Source organism: Ctenopharyngodon idella, chromosome 10, assembly GCF_019924925.1.
Source record: "Ctenopharyngodon idella isolate HZGC_01 chromosome 10, HZGC01, whole genome shotgun sequence".
NCBI classification, from domain to species: Eukaryota; Metazoa; Chordata; class Actinopteri; order Cypriniformes; family Xenocyprididae; genus Ctenopharyngodon; species Ctenopharyngodon idella.
Window position 1 is genome coordinate 29,017,334 of NC_067229.1, and position 24,380 is coordinate 29,041,713.

The window sequence follows — 24,380 nt, forward strand, 5'->3', positions numbered from 1 at the left end:
AAAATATAATAAAGAAAAAAATATGAATAAAAACTATAATAGTATCTGAAAATAACACTGCTTTCTATACAATAAAGTAAATAAACAGGAGCGACTGCAGAGAATTAATATATTTTTTTATTAATATGGATTCTTGGATGCCATAGTTTTGAAAGAGCATGATTTACAGCTAGTCTTTAAGACAAGAGGACCTCAGTGTGACGCGGCACACCTCACACACCTCCTCTACATAAACACACACACGCACACTCACACATACACCGCCAGCTTACTCATAGTTTCCACTTCTCATCTGCCTCTGCATGTTGTTCCTGAGTACTGAACAGAAATAGACAAAACAAAAGTGCATTTATGACCAGTCTTTTGAGAAGGGCGACAAATCTGATTTCTCTAACTAACAAACTGCAAAATCTTCAATGGCTTTGGTGCTCAATAAAACAAGATATAAACAATATAACTTATGTTGCTTGAAAATGGTCCTTTGTAGCTTTAAAGCCATTGACAAAACAAATAACAAAATCCACAGTACATAGGTTAAACAAAACATTAGATATCCCTCATTATCAATGAAAACATATTGGTGCATTAACAAGATTTTTGGATGGAAAAAAATCAGGCATTCTGAGCATGGGGAGGGAAGGTTTGTGGAATGAGGCCTGAATGAGCATCACATCCTAGTGGAAAGACATGAGAACAACATCGCATTTCCTGCACAAGGAGTGTCACGTCATCTCGAAAAGAAACCGACACACACTTGCACACATAAACAGTTCCTTTGAAACATGTTCAGACTGAAAACAGACTGACTGTTTTTTTATGCTGCAGTGGGAAAAACCTATATTTAAAAAAATAAATAAATACAAAATTATTCACAGCACTGGCTTTTGCATTTCACATTGCTAATGCCTTTACAATACATGAAAAAAAAAAAAGTCATTAAGTCATAAATAAAATGCAGAAATCTCTCTTAAAACAGATATAATTAATGTGGAAATTATTGAAATTGAAGGTTGTTTATGTGTGTCTGCAAATGTCTTTGTATGAAACTTTAAAGGGACAGTACATAAAAACGGTCATCATTTTTACACACTATGTTGTTCCGAACATGTATGACTTTATTGGAACACAAAATGATATTCATTCACATTCTAAAAAAGACAAAAAGCACCATAGAAGTAGTTTTAAGTTGTAATTTACCAATAATCTTCTTCTCTGTCAAAACTCAAAAAAAGAGGGCATTTTAATGCACCAGGATGATGTCAAGGTGACTCTGCATTTTAAATATGCAAAATGGAGAATGACATTTGAAAGCTGAAATGGAGGTAGATTATCAGTTTTCTCACATAAAAGTATCATATGGCTTCAGAAGACTTGGAATAAGTCATTTAGATTTTTTTGTCCTTTTTGGAGGTTTGGAACAACATGAGAGTGAGTAAATGCTGACAGAATTTCCATTTTGGGGTGAACTGTTCCTTTAATTAACAGAAATAAGGAGGAGCGCTTCAGCAAAACCTCCCTGGTGAGGATTCTTGCTGTCATAGGACACAAACACTAACACAGAATCATGAGAGAAAGAAATGTTTGTAGAGAAGATTTCAGACATCATATTGTGTCTACAATATAACTCAGTGCATAAGATGCATTTTCCCTCTCGTTCACACACCCAGAATAAAAAAAAAAAAAAAAAATAAGCTTAACGGAGAAATAAAGCTCAACCCATGACAAATCATTACACATCATTCTTTTACAAAATTTAAAAAAAAAAATAAAAAATAAAAAAAAAAATCCAAATAATAAAGGAAAGGACAAACAACAAAATAAAAACAGGAAAAGAATATTGATGGAGACAACTGCATCTGATTAGCTGACTAATAAATGACATCACTGCTGCGCCCTTGGCTAGAAGTATCAATTAAAGACAAAATGACCTGTACAGCTATGTGGCTGACACTACATCCCAAAAAAAAAAAAATAATTTTAATTAATAAAAAATGAAGTCCTTTTTTTTACATTGTTTTACTGAATTTACGGAGCCCTGCACATGACATGCAAGAAAAAAAAAAAAAAAATCATGCGCACAATTAACTATTTTCTTTCCTTCGATTTATAAATCTTGCACATGATTTATAAATTGAAAGAACGAAATAGTAAATCGTGCACACGATTTAGTAAATTGAGGGAACGAATTAGTAAATCGTGCGCATGATTTGGCCTATTTTTTTTTTTTGCATTTCATGTCGGGGGCTCCATAGAATTGAATAATTATAATGAAAAGAATGTCCTGACAAGATGTACTGTAATACAGTATTAAGAACAATATTTTTGTCATTATGGTCACAAAAATGAGATTCTCATGACCATAACGAGATATAGAGAATGAGATGTAAAATATATTTTTTTTTACTGGTTATTTTTTGTCATTATGGTAATGTGAATGAGATTTTGTGTCATTACGGTAATGAGATTTTTTGTCATTACGGTAATGAGAATGAGATGTTATTGTCATTCTGATAAGGAAAATGTTTTTGTCATGAATTCACAGTAATGTGAATTAGATTTTTTGTCATTACGGTAATGAGAATGAGATGTTATCGTCATTCTGATAAAGAAAATGTTTTTGTCACTAATTCACAGTAATGTGAATTAGATTTTTTTTTCATTATGGTAATGAGAATAAGATTTTATTGTCATTACGATAATAAGAATTTGATTATTGTCATTACGGTAATCAGAATGAGATGTTATTGTCAATATGGTAATGGTAATTAGCATTTTAGTGTCATTATGGTAATGATTTTTTATCATTACGGTAAGGCAAATTAGATTTTTTTGTTATGTTAATGAGAATGAGATTCTATTGTCATTAAGGTATTGCAAATTCTATTTTTGGTAATGGGAATTAGCATTTTATTGTCATTATGGTAATGAAAATGAGATTTTTTTGTTGTTACAATAATGAGAATGAGATTTTTAATGTCATTAAGGTAATGTGAATTTTTTTTGTCATTATCATAACGAGAATGACATTTTTTGCATTACAGTGATGAGAATCCTTATTTTTAATGAAAATAATGGAAAAACATTGTAAAATAGGCTTCATTTTTTATGCAAAATATAATCTTTTTTCTATTTTTTGGTGAAGTATGTTCCTCATGAGACTCGCTCATATAATGCCAACACAGTTCTATGTTTTCCCACATCTGTGCTGTACGTTAATGTACAGTGGCCAAAACAGTGACTGGAGAAATTCAAGTGCTGTCACACAAAATCATCTCATCACACGTGCACGCACACTTAAATACTTGCTACGATATAAATAAATAATCAGCTGTCAGTGGGCGAAGGAGAACAGGAAAGTTTGCAAGAGGTGATGGTGCAAAATACACATGGAAGGGAAAAGATGCCCATAGATGTAGTGCTGGACACTTTGCATGATGGGAATTTTCATGGGAGAGGAGTATAAGCTAGGTCTAGAAAATAAACTAGCTGTTTAAGAGATGTGGAGGAGACATCCAGGGTCAGTTAGTGTAATGATACAGGACAAGGGCACTAACACTATGTGGTGACCTGACAGTAAGGCACAGTGCTCTGTTTGCATCAATCATTCATGCTGCTGAAAGAAAAACTAAAACCCAGATGACAGATAGCCTACATCACGTTCCCTTCACTCTACTTCGCTTCCATTCTCTTCACGTCAAGAAGCAAAGATGTTTTTTAGGTCTGGCGCCACTTCGCATACGGGGAGGATGTTCACTCTTTAGCACCAGAGTAGTATACTACTTTCATTCACCTCTATGCAAAGTCCACTATAGTGTCCTGTAGAGAGTCTAGGAAGTCCTCGCTGGAATCTTAACGGTCGTCGTGTCTAGCAAAACGGAGCGAACCCACGAAGCCCACTCTGCACAATGTCGCACCGGGCTGTTCGGTATAGACATTAGTGAAAATCAGCTTTCATGATGACAGTAGCAGTGCAATCATGGATGTCTTCAACGCAGCATATAGATTCATAACTTGTAAATAGATGATGAGCTATTCTACAACTTAAATACATTTGGTGCACATTGAAATAAACAGCATTGATCAAGACATGGCAGCTGACAAGTGCGCAGCCAGTGCTGGGTTTGTATTGCACGTCGATCCACATGGTTTGGTCAGGGCTTGAGGGCGCATTTACGATGGCAGTCGCTTGTCAGATCCGTCAAAATGAACGTGTGTCAGTCCCGAATCCTGTAGCCAGGCGAGCATTGTGCAGCTGAGGCAAAGGGAAAGCTTTACCATTTGACAGATGTGTATTTGGTCCTTGTGCCTTTCCTCGCTGTTTGTTTTTGTATTCTTGTTTGCTAAATTGCTTAATTTTTTGTATTCTTCATTTTTGTTTTGTTTTCAAGATGGCTGAACACCACCTCAGTCCCATCTCGGTTGTAAGAGAGGTGGGCTGTGAGAATGAATGAATCAACAGGGAATTGAATATATGGCCAGAATGCGTTCCTGCGGCCCCTCACTGTTTTTGCTGAGGTAACGAGGGGCGGAGTGATGAGGGGGTGGGGTTTGAGGGCTGTTGAAGGCGGGGTGGTGAGGGAACAGGTGGAGGTTGGCAGTAGTCTCATAATTTCTGCTTTCCTGAGACGATGCTGCGATGGAGCTCTACATTCAGCTCCACATATTGTCCCTTAGTGCAGTCCAGGAAGTAGAGTTTGTCAGAAACGACATTGGGGTCGAATCCGTCCCGTCGCATTTCTGTCTTCTGGAATTTGAAAGTCCCTGAAAGAAAACAACATACTTATAATTTTATACTATGCATCTTAATTTGATCAATGACATTTTAAAGCAACACTGTAACTTTTTTGTGTTCAAAATTTACAAAATTTATATATTGAGCAAGTACATCACGAATCAATTTTCCAAACTGTGTTTTTGTCTTATTCTGAATCACTACAGTACATCAATAATAAGTGTTTATATTCGGACTACTTCAGACTGGTCGGGTCGTCACCGCTGTGGAGCAGCACAGTACCTGCATGACTCATCATATACATAAACAGAGAGAAGTAGCTCCGGCTACAATGTTCTTCCGCAAGATGCATGCAGTTCTGTTTATTAACCGCCAAAAGTTCCATGGTGTTGCTTTAAATGATCCTTCTAAAATTTTGGAAATTGACGTAATCTCTTGCAGGATCAAACAAATTCAAAAGTCTCCCAAAAGTTTTAAAAGTGAATCAGAGATTAATTGTTAATATCATGGATATGTTTAATCGTCATTTTATTTCAGCTAGTTCGACAATAGATCCCAGTAATTCGATGGTTACTGATGTACAGGAAATTGACGAGTCGATAGATCACAGGAATTCAGAATTATTCTCTTTTACTCCTATACTGCCCACCCAAGGTTATAAATTACTTTCAAATTTAGATTGTAAAAAATCAGGTGGGTCAGATAAAATAGAACCTTTTTTTTTTTTTTTTAAAGGTTTCTGCAGATATTATTTCTGAACCTATTGTGCTGATTTTTAATTTGAGTCCATCTTCTTATGTAATTCCACCTTCTTGGAAATCTGCTACAGTTTTGCTGTTATTAAAGGGAGGAGATCCTTCCGAATTGAATAACTATCACCCTATTTCTAGAATGCCGGTTTTAGCAAAAGTGTTTGGGTCCCTGGTAAATGATTAATTAAAAGAATACTTAGTTTGACATAATACACTGCCTGGCCAAAAAAAAAGTCACTGTTTGGATTTTAATAGGCAAATACTTCTATCTATGAATGGATCATTATTACAGTGATTATTATGTTTCTAGCATGTTATATGTTTGGCAACGGTTCTTTTAACTCTTAAAGATGGAGTATGTAGCTTTTCATTTCTTAAACAACCATGTAGGAAGACACATTATGGCCATATTCCAGGATGACAATGTCAAGATTCACCAGGGTTAAAATTGTGAAAGAATGGTTGTGAGGGAGCATGAAGAATCATTTTCACACATGAATTGGCACCTCTGAATCCAGACCTTAAATTCACTGAAAGTCTTTACAGAGTGCTCACCTCTTGCATTGTCAATTCAAGGTCTTGACCAAAAATTGATGCACCTCTTGATGGAAATAACAACATTTATTTCCATCGAGAGGCGCATCATTTTTTGGTCAAGATCTTGCATTGACCGTTGCCAAACATATAACATGCTAGAAAAATAATAATCACTGTAATAATGATCCATCCATAGACTCTTAAGTATTTGCCTATTAAAATCCAAACAGCGACTTTTTTTTTTGGCCGGGCAGTGTATTTTAAATGAATTTAAATTAAGATTTAGGGAAGGCCATAGTATGATAAAGGCTGCTACACTAGTTAGTAATGATTTAATCACAGCTCTTGACAAGAGACAGCATTGCACTGCCTTATTTATCGACTTGACAAAAGCGTTTGACTTAGTGAATCATACTTCATTGTTACAGAGGCTTAAAAGTATAAGTCTGGGTTACTTTGGCTTTGAATTGGTTTAAAAATAATCTATCGAACAGAATTCAAAGTGTTTTTTTCAGATAATTATACCTCAGCCATATTAACAGTTAAAAAGGGCGTTCCGAAAGGATCCATACTGGCACTACTTCTTAATATTTACTGAACATGGTGATATTAACAATCTAACAGAGGAGGATCAAACTGCTTGATCAGGGTATATATTAATGTGCGCTATATTAACCCTACTTTATAGCACAAGTATATTGTTAATATCAATTGTGCTGTATTGTTAACTTGCACTCCCAAAGTACATATTGTAACCCACTGCTGGTTTGTGTTATACAGTTTATGCTGTCTAGTCAATTCAATTCAATTGATATACTGAATTATGTTAATCTTTCCTTCTTATGACAGGGTGGAATTAAATGCTGTATAGTTTGTTGTGTAATGCTGGGTACACACCACAAGATAACTGGGCTGATTTTGGGCCGATTTCTCCCCTTCCGACAATCCTAGGTAATGTCCCGATTATCTGGATGGTTCTACAGATTATCTTATCAGATTTTCCTGTGGTGTGAGGTGTTTTAAGAGTGACTGATTCTGCTCGGAAGAATGTCGGAGCCGCCCTGAACATGTTGAATATTTACAATCCAGAAATCCTGATGTGTGGGGGGAACCCCGAAGACAAATGCGCGCATGCTCCGGAGATTATCGCGTGATATGAAACAATATTCAAATCAGAAAGTGAGCTGACAGTAAACGGAAGCATAAACGCATTCATGGCACAGCACAAAGTAAAGACCATGTTCCCACCGTCTCTACGACTTTACCCAAACCCTTTTCTTTCTTTTTTTTCTGTGAATTTTCTGTCAAAATCATTCCAAACACTATCATCACAATTCCTTACTGCCTATAATCCGCCATGTTTATTCTGAAGTCTCAAGAGATTTTGCGAGATTTCACAGTGTTCACAGTCGTGACCTCTGGTTGAAAATCTGTTCATGTTTGGTGTGCTGTCTGTGTCACACCATGGCACACCACACACTATAGGATCAAAAATGTTTGTCCTCATGTTTGTGGTCTCTCACATTTTGAAAATCTTTTAGTGTGTACCCAGCTTAACCAAAATACCAATAATATCAATAACAGTTCTTTTAATTTTAAATAAGCCTGAAATACACCAGAAGTGTATGCTTTACTATTTCCAGCAGGTCATCAAAAAAAGAATAGAACATATTACAATATAAAGACCACAACATAAACACTGTCATAGTTCATCAGTAGTAGATCATAAGCAATTGCTTGGCATAGATGTGCAGTATTCATTGGTGGAGAACTGATCTGAAACCGTGAGCCTTTAGAACGTGCAACAGTACAATGATTTTACTTTAAATGTGCAGTGCTCACATTTATTTCATAAAATCACAGCCTTTTCAAGTTTGATCATTAAACTTCAAAAGGCTGTGATTTAATGAAATAAATGTGAGCGCTGCACATTCACAGTAAATTCGTTGCACGGTTGCTCTTTCTACAGGCTCACAGTTAGATCATATCGCGATACCTGTTTTTTTCAGACATCCTAAAATAATATTTAAGACTTATGCTATACTATTTAATATATTTAGACCTTTATGACCTTAAATTTGATCAAATTGAATTTGAGACATTTTAAGGACCCACAGGAATCCTTGTTATATTTAACAGAAAAACAGTACTTTAAATCCTTTAATCCTCTAAAGAACAATGCTTTAGGTATGGACACAATGCAACATTGCATAATTTAAGGTGAAATAGAAAGCACCGATAAGTTACTGGTGAACAAATAACTTGGAACATATTTACATTTTGGTTTCCGTTCTAAAATTGGATGGGATTGTTTCTGTGATATGCAACGTTACCACCCTTAAACAACAATATTCATTAGACAGGAGTCAGTTAGCAGTCTGTGGGCTGTCTGAGGCTGAGATTAGGTGTGCCATATCTCACCTGTTTTGTTCACTTCTGGTAGGAAGCGCAGAAACACGGGCCGGGCATAAGGTGGCAGGGCTTTCTCCAGGTCCCTGCTAAATTTCGCCAGGTCTGTGCTGTGGTCCGGGTCTGCTATGGCCGCCATCCCTGCCTTGCCTTCGGCACCTGAGAGAAAAAAACGTCCATACGTATCACACATAGGCAACCTCAGGCTCTTTAATAAACCTCAGAGGAAGCTGAACTGCATAAGCCAAACCTATAAGCATAAAGAGACACTGAGCCACTGTAGATTAAAATAAATTGACTAAGGAGATCATTGCCTGGCCAGGTTATATATATCACTGGTCCAAGCACAGACTACAATGAACTATTGGAGACAGGAAGAGAACCAGTGGTGTTACATTACTGAGCTGCTACTCCCGAGATAAACAAAAGATTTGTTTATTATAAAGGGTGTTATCTCTTGTTACATTTCATTCATTCTGCAACACAAACATGTGATGCATTCTCAGCACTGCCACAAGAGGCACTATACCATCCATATGTATAAACTGCTCTTTTTCTCTTCTGCAGTAAGTTCTCTTTGAGGAAAACTACAGTTAGTTAGCAAGCTGGTAAAATCTGAATAATAACATCTGACTTAATGGCACAGATGTTTTGAAAGGGTGGGATCACATTAGCGAATTTTCTTCAAAATTTCACAGACACTGCCTATTGTCAATAGTGTAGTGATGTATAATGTTTAAATTCAATATTTGCAGTCTTGTGTGTGTCTGTTCATGCGAACTTCAAAGCTAAAGAATTTGATTAATGATTTCAAAATTTCACAAACATTTTTTTTGTGTCATTGGTTTATCAATTTGCATTTAGACTCTTAAAACATTTTGATGGTTATCAGTGCATGATGTACGCACATACACATCAACATGTTGTAGACCCACAATTCCAAATCTGCTGATGACTTTGTTTTGAAGGTGAGAGTGTATTTTTCAGCCGGAAGTCTCAAATGTACCAAGCTATATTCAGCACTCTGCTGCTATTCCTTTATAGATCTAGTGTAAGCAAAACCAGAGCCAGGCCAAGAGAAGACTCTGCTTGGCTGTGCATTCCCAGAATGCTTCAGGAGCTGCTGCAGTCAGCTTTGTTCAAATTAATTATTCTCATCTCCACAGAATTGCTGGGCACCCGATGATTCATGTTACTTCAAAACACTTAAAAGAACAGTTCACCGCAATAAGACTTTCATTAGAGATGCTCTCTTTATTGTCCCAAGATAATTTTAACTTAAATCGTATCATTTGCATTTATTTATTTTATGTATCTGCAGGGTTTTTAAAACTAAGTTTTTTTTAAGACCTGCACAAATAAAATTAAAACCATATGAGTGGGGTAGGGCAATGGTTTTAATTGGTGCTGCACAATGATTTGCATATTTTAGCTGAGATTTTCTTAAACAGGAAGAAATGTAATTGGTGGGAAGACAAACAGAGCGAAAGAAAAGGTAGTGAAATGTGCGGTTACCTGGCACCTCCACTCCATACACCACCACATCTTTCATGTCCAGCAGGCGGCTCAGCGTTCCCTCCACCTCGGTGGTGGAGACATTCTCTCCTTTCCAGCGAAATGTGTCTCCTGTGCGGTCTTTGAAATACATGTAGCCATAGTCGTCCATCACCAGCACGTCCCCTGAGAGAGAAGAAGGACAACTTCTATTATCTAGCTGAGTCTATGTAAGTAAGAGTGCGGCTGTGTGGAGAGTTTCAAAATACAATACCTGACAGATATGCGCTATCTCCCTTTTTGAAGACATCGTTGGCAACCTTCTTATTAGTGGCTGATTGATTGACGTAGCCGTCAAATCGTCTGAGGGGGTCGTTCTGAATGATTCGGCCAACCAACTGACCAGGTTCTCCTGAGAAACAGAGTAAGGAAATGGACGTTAAATAATATTTTTGCATTTTCTGTAATAGTGTTAAGACCGATATACAGTTGTGCTCAAAATTATTCATACCCTTGGTAAATATGACCAAAGAAGGCTATGAAAATAAATCTGCATCGTTAATCCTTTTGATCTTTTATTTTAAAAATCTACAAAAATCCAACCTTTCATTGGAGAAGAAGAATTTTAAATGGGGGAAAATCTCATTATGAAAGAAATGTTTTTCTCTAATACACATTGCTCACAATTAATCATACCCTTTTATTCAATACTTTTTGCAACCTCCTTTTGCTAAGATAACAGCTCTGAGCCTTCACCTCCTTCATGCAGAATCTCTCCAGATCCTTCAGATTCCCAGCTCCATGTTGGTGCTTCTTCTCTTCAGTTCACTCCACTCATTTTCTTTAGGGTTCATGTCAGGGAACTGGGACGGCCATGGCAGAAGCTTCATTTTGTGCTCAGGGACACATTTTTGTGTTGATTTTGATGTTTGTTTTGGATCATTGTCCTATTGGAAGAACCATCCACGGCCCATTATATGACTTCTAGCAGGGACAGTCAGGTTTTGATTTTTTATCTGTTTGTATTTGATAGAATCCATGATGCCATATAACTGAACAAGATGTCCAGGACCTCCGGCAGAAAAATAGGCCCACAACTTTAAAGATACAGCAGTATATTTCATTGTACACATGGGGTACTTTTTACCCCTGTGTGCACCAAACCCATCTTGAGTGTTTGCTGTTAAAAAGCTCATTTTTTTGTTTCATCTGACCATAGAACATTTTAAAAGTAACTGACTCTACTGGAACTTCAAATGAGATGGGTTCTATGGTCAGATGAAACTAAAAAAATGAAATATACTGCTGTATCTTTAAAGTTGTGGGCCTATTTTTCCGCCGGAGATCCTGGACATCTTGTTCAGATACATGGCCTAAAGAAAATGAGTGGAGTGAACTGAAGAAAAGAAGCACCAACATGGAGCTGGGAATCTGAAGGATCTGGAGAGATTCTGCATGAAGGAATGATCTCTGATCTCCTGTCAGGTGTTCTCCAAACTCATCAGGCATTATAGAAGAAGACTCAGAGCTGTTATCTTAGCAAAAGGAGGTTGCAAAAAGTTTTGAATAAAAGGGTATGATTAATTGTGAGCAATGTGTATTAGAAAAAAACATTTCTTTCATAATGAGATTTTCCCCCCATTTAAAATTCTTCTTCTCCAATGAAAGGTTGGATTTTTGTAGATTTTTAAAATAAAAGATCAAAAGGATTAACGATGCAGATTTATTTTCATAGCCTTCTTTGGTCATATTTACCAAGGGTATGAATAATTTTGAGCACAACTGTATCAGTCCATATTTGGCATTGTTAATTATAGGTATAGGCTGATAAGTTTTTGTGTTTGGCTGATAACTGTCAGAAGCGGGACATTTATTTTGACAGCGCTAAGAATGTCTGTGCCTCAACATCCGTGACACACCAAGCTGACGTCAAAAAACTTGCGGCGACAAAAGCTGACTGTGTTGTCGCCTCACGTCGGCTCCATCTTGGCCAAAAAGTTGTGCTTGAACACCAAAAGGACTACAGGACTACATAACTGTCTATATCAGCAGGTATCAATAGTCTATGTTCATCAACCAAAAAGGGAAACCAAAACTAGGACTGCAGATATATAAACCGTAAAACAAAGCAGCGGTTGACTACCATTTTGAATATCAATCGTGCTGAACGCTTTCTTCATTCCAGGCGGCTCGCTATGAAAATATTAGCGTATTGGAATGCTCTGTTAAGATGATGTAAAATTTAAACTGCCTTCTGTCTGTGCCGTCTTGACTTCTTTGCTCGCTTTCGCTTTTATTCTCGATATTTTCTTGGCAAACTTTGGGCCCCTTAGTACCAAGTGAGCATCGTTTAAAATGCCACAGCCTACCTGAGTATTGTTGCTGACCCTTTATGACCACAGTCTACCCATCTTCTGACAGCTGCTTCCAGGATAACACTCCATGTCATAAAGCTCAAATCATCTCAAACTGGTTTCTTGAACATGACAATGAGTTCACTATACTCAAATGGCCTCCACAGTCGCTAGATCTCAATCCAATAGAGCACTTTGGGATGTGGTGGAACGGAAGATTATGGATGTGCACCTGACAAATCTGCAGCAACTGCATGATGCTATCATGTCAATATGGACCAAAATCTCTGAGGAATGTTTCCAGCACCTTGTTGAATCTATGCCACGAACAAAGCAGTTCTTAAGGCAAAAGGGGGTCCAACCCGGTACTAGCAAGGTGTAGATATGGGCATTGGCCATCAAAAAATCCATATCGTCTACCACTAACTTTCTGTCTGCTCACCTGTGTACTAAGCATGAATGTAAGGAAGTACTGTACCTGGACCACAAGGGATACAGACTCCATCGGGTCCTCTGATAAGCTCCATGGTCTCCTCGTCCACTTTGACTAAGCGGATGGGGTAGAAGTAGGGCAGGATCCGGCTGTTGAATCCACAGGCACCCGTCTGCAGTCAAAACATCATATGTTCATTAGAATCACCTCACACCCTTCAAAACTAAATACTGTATCAAGCAAAACAAACCTGGTCTCAGCTAGACCTTAAATTGCCCATAACCACCTGTGCTTGATTACTGAAAATATTGTAGATGGCCTTGTAAAATTTATGGTAATACACAAAGCTAATTGCCGGAACCCCTGAAAGGGTATATATATCCTTTTCCACATGCATTATCCACTATTGCGAAGGTTTACAAGTGTGTGCTACTGATAAAGGCTGTTTACAGACACTTAGTCTAAAGTGCGCTTTTGTCAGGACAGACCTTGTTGTCGAAGTTGCCCAGGCTGCAGTTGCACTCGGTGGCGCCGTAGAACTCTGCGATCTGTGGTATGTTGAAGCGGTTGGTGAATTCCTCCCAGATGGACTGGCGAAGGCCGTTACCGAGGGCCATGCGGACCTTGTGTTGGTGCTCTGTGTCCTTTTTTGGCTGGTTCAGCAGATAGCGGCAGATCTCGCCAATGTACTGCACGATCTGGGACCAAAAATTATTTTTTTAAAACTCCCTTAAATATCCATTTCCATTCAACACAACTTCAATTTGCAATCACACAGTTATAATATTAAAGCAGAGGTCTGGAAGTCCTCAGCTTTAAATTTACTGAATGTTCAATATATTGAATATGATTTTGTTTGCAATATAAAATTATGCAAAATCATGAACATCGCAACTATTTTATTGCTCTGCTCTATTTAGCCATGAAAGACCTTGTCAGGAAGACATTTCTTTTGACTCTTGAGTGTGAGCAAAACTCAGAAACAAAAATGTCAGTATTGTTTAGAGCTGCACAATTAATTGTTAAAAGATCACAATCTCGATTCATAAACCCATGCAATTTTATCACTTAATGACAATGATTCAGCTTTGTCTATTATTAAGAAGTAATAATAGTTACACCAGTAGGTGGCGACAAGTGACTGTAAAAAAAAATGTATTTGTAATTGAACCATTCATTCCAGAGATTTGTCCAAAAACTCTGATTAATCCAGTAATAAAACAATGAAGTCTTTATGAGTGAGTAGTAAATTACATGTTATTTTGTTTAGTAGACTATTCAGAATCATGGAAGTATTGTGATCTCTATTTTAAACAAAAATCATTATTCTTAATTTATCCAGAATCGTGCAGCTCTAGAAGAGTACCATTCATTTCTGTGAATCAGTTCTTTTAAACAGTCTGATGCAAAACACTGATTTAATTATTTTTTTGTGTACTGACTCAAAAGGAAGACATGCAAAATGTATATACATGAATACTGCTGTTTATTATTACGTATTGCTATATAACCAACATGTAAATGCAAATAAATATAAAATATAATTCTTCATAACATATTCTTGCTCTTTATCTTAAAATAAAACATAAGAGAATATATACAAAAAAAAAAAAATCATAGTAAATGAAAAATTCAGATATCACATTTTTATACATACTATCATTTGAGGTCTATGATTTTTTTATGTTTTTGAAAACAGTAATATTGCGAAAGATTACAATTACAACGGTTTTCTATTTGAATATTTTATAAAATGTAATTTATTTCTGTGATTAAAGCTGAATTTTCAGAATCATTACACCAGTCTTCAGTGTCACATGATCCTTCTAATCATTCTAATATGATGATTTGATGCTCAAGAAACATTTTTTAGTATTATTAATTCCATAACAATACATATATTCCATTACTCACCGTGCAGTTGTATTTGATACAGTCATCCCAGAACTTTGATGCACTGAACTTCTTCCTGATCACTACAGTCATTCCATGGATCAGACACTGTCCAACTCCCACTATGTTTCCTGGCACAGAGAACAAACAACTCTGACCTCAGAACAGACCTATTGATTAGCTACTTCCAGATTAAAGACTCACCAACACCTACATAAGTCGGTTAAACCAATAAAATATAAAACAAAGCTATTTTTCTCAAAACAGCATTGGACTCAAGGGTCTTCCACCAAAGATAAACATCCACCAAAACAAGCCACAAAACTCGCACAGGAAGTAGCCTGAACCAGAATGTGACAGGAAGTGCACATATCATGAAGATGTAGATCAGCCTGTGTTTATGATGTACCTGCTGAGTGATAAAGTGGTAAGCAGTCATAAAGCACATCCTCAGACTTCATCCTGAAACCATAGTACACCAAGGCAGCCATGCGGTAATACCTGAGGGAAGAATGCAGAAAAGACAGGGTGAAAAACAGGGAGCCTAATTCATTGAGAGAAAAAAAAATAAGGGAGACTGTAAGAAATGGAGAGAATTAACATGACACACACTTACCGGCTATGTACAACGATAGCAGCTTTTGGCATCCCAGTGGTTCCCGACGTGTAAATGTAAAAAAGGCGATCTAGAAGCAAAAAAAAAAAAAAAAAAAACCTATTAAAAATCTAGTTGGTAATGTGATTTATGGGCCAGATTTACTAACATCTTGCACCAGCGCAAACCCTCTTTTTCCATTAAAAACTACTGTCAGGATTTACCAAAGACACGCAGTTAAAGTTTAGCAATGAAAAGACATGGACACAGATATTTTTGTGGCTGACCTTACTAAGGTTTGTGCAAGTCAATTTACCGGTATTTGCGCCATTATTTAACGACCACAAAAAGCATGTCTTAACCCATTTTGCGCTTAATATAACTGTTTTTCATTTGCGCATTGTCAGTAGATCAGCCTCAGAACTTTTCACTCCCACCGGTGCTTTTATGGGATTGTATATATGTGGCCACAAATTAAGAATTCATTCCCTCATTTTATACATTTGTTCCCTCTTTTTATTCAAATCGTGGTCAAAAATGTAGATTTCATTCCCTAACATTTTGGTATGTATGGTAACATTTTGCTCCTTCGTTTTAGTTAAATCAAAATGATGGAAAGAATTAGTGCCCACAATGTGGCCATGATTCACTAAAAGGAGGGAATTAATTTATTTTATAATTTTAAGTCATGGGAACAAATTCTCAATTTGTGGCCAAAATATATATATTTTTGTCTGCATACCATGTGTGGGGCTCCGTAATAATACAACATTGAGCATAAGGAAGAAAAATAAAAGTTTTGAATTTATAAAAAAAAAAAAAAAAAAAAAAAAAAAAACAGATAAATCGCAATACAATATTTCAGACAGGGTCCCTCTGTTCCAATGTTTTTTTCAAATGTTTTTTAATGCCTTAAATGGTGGGGGTTAGACATAAGTCTATGTTTGATCGTCTTGCCTGTAAAGCTGCGATCTGGTTGTCTGGGCTGGTTTGTAGGTGTTGCCTCCAGCAGCGGCTCTAGATGCTCCGTCCCTTCAGGAACCCGCTTAGGGTCCCATTCTCCAGAGCAGAACAGCTTAACAGTCTTTCCCATAGAGCTGTGCACCTCACACATCGCTGAGAAATTTAAAGAGAGAGAGAAATAGATGAAGTAACCATCACAGACACAAATAATATGACAAAATGAGCCTTAAAAGTTCTTCAGAAGAAGCATAGGACAAGCAAACGCCCGGCAATGTTAAATCAATAAGAAACGAAACTGACACAACATGGCATGCTTTATGAGTCAGTTTCCAATTACTTAAGAGACAACTAGGAAACTCGAATTCATTAGGATTTTGCGGCCTTTCGTGACCTCTGGTACGAGTTCTCTTTGGTGCAATGACGTTCTTCCACAATGAGTTACGCGCAGTGACCTCTGCCCATGATAAATCTGTACCCAATGTACCTCATTCATTGTTTCTCTAGAGTACACGTGCTAATCTTTGTCCAAGTGCCACTTCCTTATTTGCTTCTTGTAGTGTGTCAATTTCGCTTGCAACACTTCTGAACTGCTGCCTTAACCAATACTATATTGAGGCAACAACGCTTATTCATAAAATATAACCCTGAGGCCTAAAGTCAACATGAAATCAAAACACTATTTACATTGATACTACGCATTCTTGGTATTATTGTGCAAGACGCATCAGTGCATGTTATCTAATACCATTAAATTTGAAGTGTCTGTATAATATGTGTAATTTTATTAAACTGTAGGGCCTGTTTTACAGAGAGCTTGGGTAATCAGACCAGTAAGAGACTATTAATTTTATTATACAAATGTGTCATTAAAAATGTCTACAAATGTATAAAACCATATAGACATTGATTCATGGGTTCACAGAGATCATCGCCTCCTAGTGGAGAACCACTGAAATTTTGAAATGTTTCGAATGACGTAACAAAGCTTTGTTTAATGAAAATACAGGTGACTTTGGCAGTTTGATACATGCTCCGAATCACTGGTTTGAAACAAATTATTCGCAAAGGTTTCGAAGCTTCACAAAGCGTGTTTCGAATGGCCCCATCGCTAGTTTGTTTATAAAGTTAATTACTGCTGTGGTTTAACTGCTATAAATTATGAGTGGAGCTTGGGAAGCTACAGTTTCAAAAAAGATTTCTCATCTTTGATAACTATCAAAACACTTCTCACCATCTGTTAGCTCACTGCCGAACACCACCGCTTTGGCGCTGGAGATGTTGACACAGTGAACCAGGGCCTCCAGTCTCAGGTTGAAGTTGATGAGTGCTGCCTCCACTCCGATCTTCGCCATGCCCAGCCAGAGCCCCACGTACTGAGAGCGGTTCTCCATGAACAGAGCCACCACATCTCCTTCCTTGAAGCCATTCTGGAGAAAAAAGTTAGCCACGCGATTGGAGTAGTCGTCAAGCTCCTTGAAGCTCCATTTCTCGCCCGTTCCTTCGAAAATCAGAGCCGTCTTGTCACCGTATTTCTTGAGGGAATTGGCAAAAAGTTTGGGAACGGTGTTGCGCTCACGTAGGTGCTTTTTGACATTCAGCTTTACCCTCAGCAACACACTGGCTGCACTGTAAAAGAACACAGAAGAATTGATGGGATTTGGATGAGGTTTTATTCTGGGCAAATGGTATCTGGACATTCTTTAAAACATCTCCTTTTGAGTTTTGGGTGAACTCTTCATTTAAAATAGGTACACTATTTTAAAAGTTTGGAATAATTAGGAGTTTTTAATTTTTTGAAAGAAGTCTCTTCTGCTCACCAAGGCTGCATTTATTAGATCAAAAATGCAGTAAAAACAGTAATATTGTTAAGTATTATTATAATTTTAAATAGCTGTTTTCTATATTAATATATTTTAAAATGTAATTTATTTCTGTGATAAAAAGCTGAATTTTTCAGCATCATTACAGTGTCACATGTCAGATGACAGAAATCATTATAATTGATCTAATATGCTGCTTTTATACTCAATTATTAACAATGGTTATTATTATGAATACTGAAAACAGTTGTGCTGCTTAATATTTTTGTGGAAACGGTGATACATTTTGTTTTCCTCAGGATTCTTTAATGAATAGAAAGTTCAAAAGAACAGCATTTATTTGAAATAGAAATATTTTGTAACATTATAAATATCTTTACTGTTGCTTTTGATCAATTTAATGCATACTTGCTGAATAATTTTTTTTTTTTTTTACTTTTTAAAAATAATTTTACTTACCCAAAACTTTTGAATGGTAGTGAATCATGGTTTTCACAAAAATATGAAGCAGCACAACTGTTTTCATCATTGATAACAATAAGAAATGTTTCTTGATCATCAAATCATCATATTAGAGTGATTTCTAAAGGATCATGTGACACTGAAGACTGGAGTAATGATGCTGAAAATTCAGATTTGATTACAGAAATAAATTACATTTCAAAATATATTACAATAGAAAACATTTCTTTTAAATTGTAATAATATTTCACAATATTATTGTCTTTACTGTATTTTGATCAAATAAATGCAGCCCTGGTGAGCATAAGAAATTTTTTTAAAAAACACATTACATTTTTGTTTTAATTATTCCAAACTTTTGACCGGTACTGTACTTTACACCATTTTGTACATTTAGTTTGTAGGTTTAATGCGTATAATCATCCGTTTAATGGTAATGGTGGTGATTCTGGTTTCATCAACTTCTTGCTTAAGTAACAATAACAAATCTGTAAGTGGCAGGAAGTAGTTTGTGTGTGTTTGAGCACACAAACACTGTCACATTGCTAAAAGCAGTGATCCCTGTCCCATAAGAGTTCTTATGTCCATTAACAGCTATCCTAAAAGCCTCTGTCCTCCAATCCAGGCACTTACAGAATAATCTGTGCTGTTGAAACGATAAACCCACACCCCCAGGACCTGAAGTCGAACTGAATTTCATAACCCCCAGCACTCGCTACAACCAAAACTGGGATTGCTAGCAGAGGTTTTGGCTTGTTTGCTATTCGAACACGGAAGTTCACTCCTCAAAGTCTTCAAATACTTGGCAATCGTGATTCAGATTACTCAATTCACATTTCAAAATCTTCACTCTTTGAGGAAAAACAAGCTGAACCTGCCGGGTCAACCCAGAAACCCACTTCAACCACTTGTTCCTCTTAACAAACACGTACCTCGTAATACAGGAACGTGTGGTTTTATTTGTTGAGGAACTTCTTTTACGAGTAACTGCTCAGCCTGATTGAAAAGGCCCAGAAGAACGTATTATGTGATCTTTATTCACAAAACCACATCTATAGATATAAATCAGATTTTATCTATAAACTTCTTTATAAGTCTGCTAGGACTGTCAGTGTTAACACATTAATAAACAAAATGCAATATTTTACCTTGTTCCTTTTTATTTGACCTTTTTCTTCTTAATTTGACATTATATCATTTTCATTTATAAAGTTATATAGAAAGTTGTTATATCAGTAATTACATTATTTTTACTATTATTGTTTTATAAAAACATACTGCACATATGTATGGATTTATTTATCCACTATTATCTTTTTAAGTGGATGAGTTAGACCAGATAGTGGGGGGAAAAAAAACCAAGTGTCTAACTTCAGTTTGTTTGTTTTTTAACACCATGCCAGCTGCTTTCTTTGGCTATTTTTATGGCGAAAACCATACTTTTTGACAATTCTATATTTTTATGGAATATTGCAGTATTTATTATAAATGATTTATGAGAGCACATCATTTTTTTTATATATATTCATGTGCCTTGTAATCTTTACTCAAAATAAATTCCCCTCCCTCTTGCAGCATCTCTTCTGACTTCTCTGATGACGTGTTTACTGGCTTGAGGGCGGGGCAGCTTGTCAATCACACGAGATCCACAAATAGCAAATAGCAATCATCCAACCATCCAATCAATTCCCCAAGGACAAAATCAAACCCCGTCCTACATTTTTTCTTGTTCCAGAAGCCATTTCACTTGGATATACATCACAATGCAGAAAAAAAGACTATTGTGACTTCCATTTCATGCGAATTTAATTTATGACAGGAAAGTTTCTTATAACAGGAAAAAAATTCTCAGTGGAGTAAAAATATTACAATTCAGTAAAATACGTTTGATAAGCAACAAGCTCTGACATATTGCGAGGGTTTGGAAATTTTTAAAAACATACCAATATGCACCTCATAAGTTAGTGAGAAAATGTCCAGAATGTGCAGAGCTGGAATCTAGACAAAGTGTGGAAAGCTAAAACAAGATTTATTTGATATTTTTTGTCACTACAGAACTTCCATACTTTCAATTGGTGTATTTCAGAATTTTGATGACTTCGAAAAAGTTGAAAAGTACATAAAAATTATATTAAATATATACTTTTGTAAAGTATATAAAAAGGAAAGCTAAAATTGTAACACATAAACTTACTGCAAATCGCGGTATATGGTCTTTGAAAACACATGGATGGACTTCCATCCTCCAGAACCCACATAGAAAATGAAAATGGATGGTAAAACCTGGAACCAGGGCAGGCCGAGGAACAGACGGAGAACGAAGAGAAGGGCCGTGGTGCATGCCAATCGCAACATCCTGACACACACAAAACAGTCATTCAGACAGTATCACCTGACAACATTTCATCATCATTTATCAACACTTCATTATTGCATTAACATTTTATTGGGCCTGTGTGATATAAAACTTAAATAAAAAAAGACCTTGTTCTTTGATAAGAGTTATAACATAATCAGTATCATTCACCTGATAATTACAATGGCTGATATGCAAAACTCTTGCCTTAACTCACCAGATCCAGAGATTAACACAAGATAAGACACGTATAAGACTAATCATATCAAGATAAGATAGCTGTTGAAGAAAAAAAGATCTTTGTCCTTGTAAATGTATGTTAAAGGTATACCAGTACAGAGTACTTATATTATCTGGGAGAAAAGTCTGTAACTTAGGTTTCAAATTTTGTTTGTTTGGACAGTAAATTAAACATTTGTACTGAAATATTGCGGTTTGTCACACATTTTATATATTTTGAAAGTTACTGTTACACATAATGATGGAGGATAACAGTGTTTTTTTTATGTTTCTGTATCTCTGATGTGCAATGAAGATGGATACAAACAATGTGAAAAAAGGTGGCAAAAAAATTGAAAATGGTAATTCATTAAAATGCTCTTTTACATTAAAATGCATTGACATGTTTCTGGGCCTTCTTTTCCACTAAAATACATGTAAAGTAACTAGGGTGGATTGAATGTCAGTGAGGGAAGGCAACAGAGCTATTTGATCTGTACTATCTTTTCCTACAGCTCATCTGTATGCAGCAAAAGCTTAGACCTGCTGAATTACCACAGCCACTCACATCACATGCTCTCTAAGGCCACCCATATGGGGGAAACTGGGGCTAGTTGTCACAGGGGTTTTATTGCAGTAACTGTAAGGGTTTGAGTCAAAAGAATAATTACACAAATGTATGCTTTTATAGCAGTGGTTTTGTATGCGTTTCAAACATCTAGTTCAAAACTCTGTCTATATAAATTATCTTATAAAGCAGGAGATAAATGAGTTATTTGTATACTAACTGCAGAAAATGTAACATAAATCCACTGTGTATGGTCTTTGCAAACACATAGATGGACAAATTATAATATCATTTTGGTAATACACAATACAACCACTCTGAAATTCATTTAGGCAATAATCTAAACTGCATAATGAATGTAGCTGTGTTATTATTAATAATTTATTTATTTAGAATTATGCAGGCAGCTTAATAATTATACAATTTATTAATTTAGCAACTTCTGTTGACCACAAGTTTATCTTGTCCTTTTTTACAGCTTAATGAAGATTTTTTGTGTCCCATATATGTTCATATTTGCGGAAAAGCCATTAAATAGAGTTTCCATTGTGACAACAAGCCCCGTTGTAGGTAAACGCGTATTAAATGAACTGTGGAAATAAATAAAATGTAAAATACGTTGTATTCAAGAATTCAAATGTGTTTCTATACTTAAAACCTACTCTGGCAACCCCGGTCTGATTCACCTATAGATAATACGCCATTTCACAAATTCTCAATCTAATGACTGACATAAATGATGGTCACACATAGTCATCATCATCATCGTTGTACGTTTTCGCTGCAGCGAGGAAATCCAACAATGTGCGGCTGTCAATCGTGAAGGATGCTGGGGAGAATCCAGCCGCCCCGCATGGTAACGTCTGTTCGGTCCTGTAGCCGTGTGTGCGGACGCAAGGCAAAACGATAGACGTCCTGTGGGTGCGGATGGATAAAGAGCCATCATCATCACCAGGCGAGGGTTACCGCAGAGCCCTGATTCGTTGCTCCAGCCCGGAAATCTGAGCGAGCACATTGGATTGTACAGACACATTTCCGCGATTCGGCTCTTTCGAACAGTTCATTTCAAAGATTCAGCGATTCTCTTACGCCATAATCAAACGGTCGCGGTATTACATCCTATTGCTGTTTAGAACACAAATATAACTTGCATTTAGAATAAACAATGCTAAAATTCGCATCTCTCAGTTGAAACTGTTTTAGCTTCTTTAATACATTTATTATAATCAACTCTGTTTGAAATGTGTGTTGACAAAACTGTCATACAATCAAGCAAACATACTTCAAAAACGTTTTACCTGCAGTATTTGATATTTTGGGCTCATTCTGAATCGGACGTGTCCAAAAAAGTGATCCCGGACATATTAAGTCCGATTCGTGGACGGACAATTCAGTCTGTTTTAGTGATTCGGTTGAAAAGAACGAGTCGTTGGAGAATCGTACATCACTACAGCATTGCAGTACACTGAGCTTCACTCTACTGTTACAATCACAAGATACATTATAAAGGAATTCACACAATCAGGCGATACATTATAGCATGTGTCTATACGACCAAGCGTATTACACTGCGTTATTTGCTGTGCGTGTATTATATAAAAAAGCCCAGTGCGGATATCTGGCATCCTATATCCCTTTATCTTGATTATGAGAAATTAAACGGTTACATATGATACCGCATCCATCACCAAACATAAACAGGACACCATTTATGCTATTGTTATTGTAAAAATCGGTAAACGCGTCTTAAACTGGCAGTTGACATCTGCGATCATGACGATTAATGATACAGGAGATTCCGGAAATGGACAATGGTTAAATATTTAGAATGTAGGTGCCTGTGGTCCAGGAAATACCTCAATATTGGTCTCCGTGGTCACAATAACGTGTGTATAATGGCAGAAGGGGAACCTGTTCCGTACGATCCCACCTTGATCGGCTTAAGCGAAACCTCCACCGCGTTTACCTGCGCTGATACACACACGCCGGTGTGTAACGGCCGCACGCCTGCCTTTTACCTAATTACCGCGGCTTCTCTGGTAGACTTTGCTCCCGTTTATTTCATTTTTCATTCTTATCTGTTATCGCTTCATTGTAACGTTGGCTTGCAGCGCTGGTAATTCCAATGACCTTATAATTTTCTTACTTGAGCCCGCCTTCTCTCTATTCGCCGGTGCTGTTGTGTATACATTGATTGACAGCCCTTTGAATCAATGGCGTTCTCGGAGCGCTGCCGTTTCGCTCAGTAAAGGCGGGGCTTAAAGTCCTGTCAAGGAAATGTGGCCCAGCCAACGAATCATCACGGCAGTTTCCACCCGGTAGTTGCAAAGCAGCACCATGAGGCATGATGGAGGAGAAGGAGGGCTTTTGTCAGATATCTGTCCGTCTGCTGGTCGTTGTAATGGCAGAAACAGCTGTTTGTGTAAATTAAAATTATGTAATTCTAACGTGTTATGAGACATGCTTTTTACTTTAATACTGGAGAAACGCATTGAAATGACTATGTCGAGACGTGGCTAATTGTTTTTAATCAAAATGCATGAATTAATTTTCCGGAGGCATTCAAACACTGCTCATTTAACTTATTTACTGTTTCTTTAGAAAACTATCCATATTCTTTCTTAATGTGTGTTTTTGGTTTTATTGTGCACAATTAGTGCATATAACTTTACAAAAAAAGTCTGTCAAAATAATCTTTCATCTAAATGTAATTACTGTAACTGTAATTAATGTAAGTAACGAGTCCTGCAGTCTAAGAAGGGTCAGTTAAAATCACATGTGGTAACAGAGGCA

At 36.6% G+C, this 24,380-nt stretch overlaps 1 protein-coding gene across 4 annotated transcripts; it reads right to left on the reverse strand.

Annotated features, from left to right (window-relative positions):
* Positions 1-99: 99 nt before the first annotated feature.
* On the reverse strand, positions 100-23,752 carry slc27a4 (solute carrier family 27 member 4). 4 transcript variants are annotated; one of them, XM_051908531.1, is made up of 13 exons: positions 23,734-23,752; positions 20,639-20,800; positions 17,394-17,788; positions 16,157-16,315; positions 15,221-15,290; positions 15,014-15,105; positions 14,626-14,735; positions 13,200-13,409; positions 12,757-12,883; positions 10,199-10,336; positions 9,946-10,110; positions 8,443-8,589; positions 100-4,761 (listed from the first exon to the last, which is right to left on the reverse strand). In XM_051908531.1, the coding sequence occupies exons 2-13, from the start codon at positions 20,797-20,799 to the stop codon at positions 4,604-4,606; spliced, it is 1,932 nt and encodes a 643-aa protein (XP_051764491.1). In that variant the 5' UTR covers position 20,800; positions 23,734-23,752; the 3' UTR covers positions 100-4,603. The 4 variants fall into 4 exon arrangements, with proteins under 4 accessions (XP_051764491.1, XP_051764488.1, XP_051764490.1 ...); XM_051908528.1 differs by lacking the exon at positions 23,734-23,752 and adding an exon at positions 23,444-23,727; XM_051908530.1 differs by lacking the exon at positions 23,734-23,752 and adding an exon at positions 22,886-23,402.
* Positions 23,753-24,380: the final 628 nt, after the last annotated feature.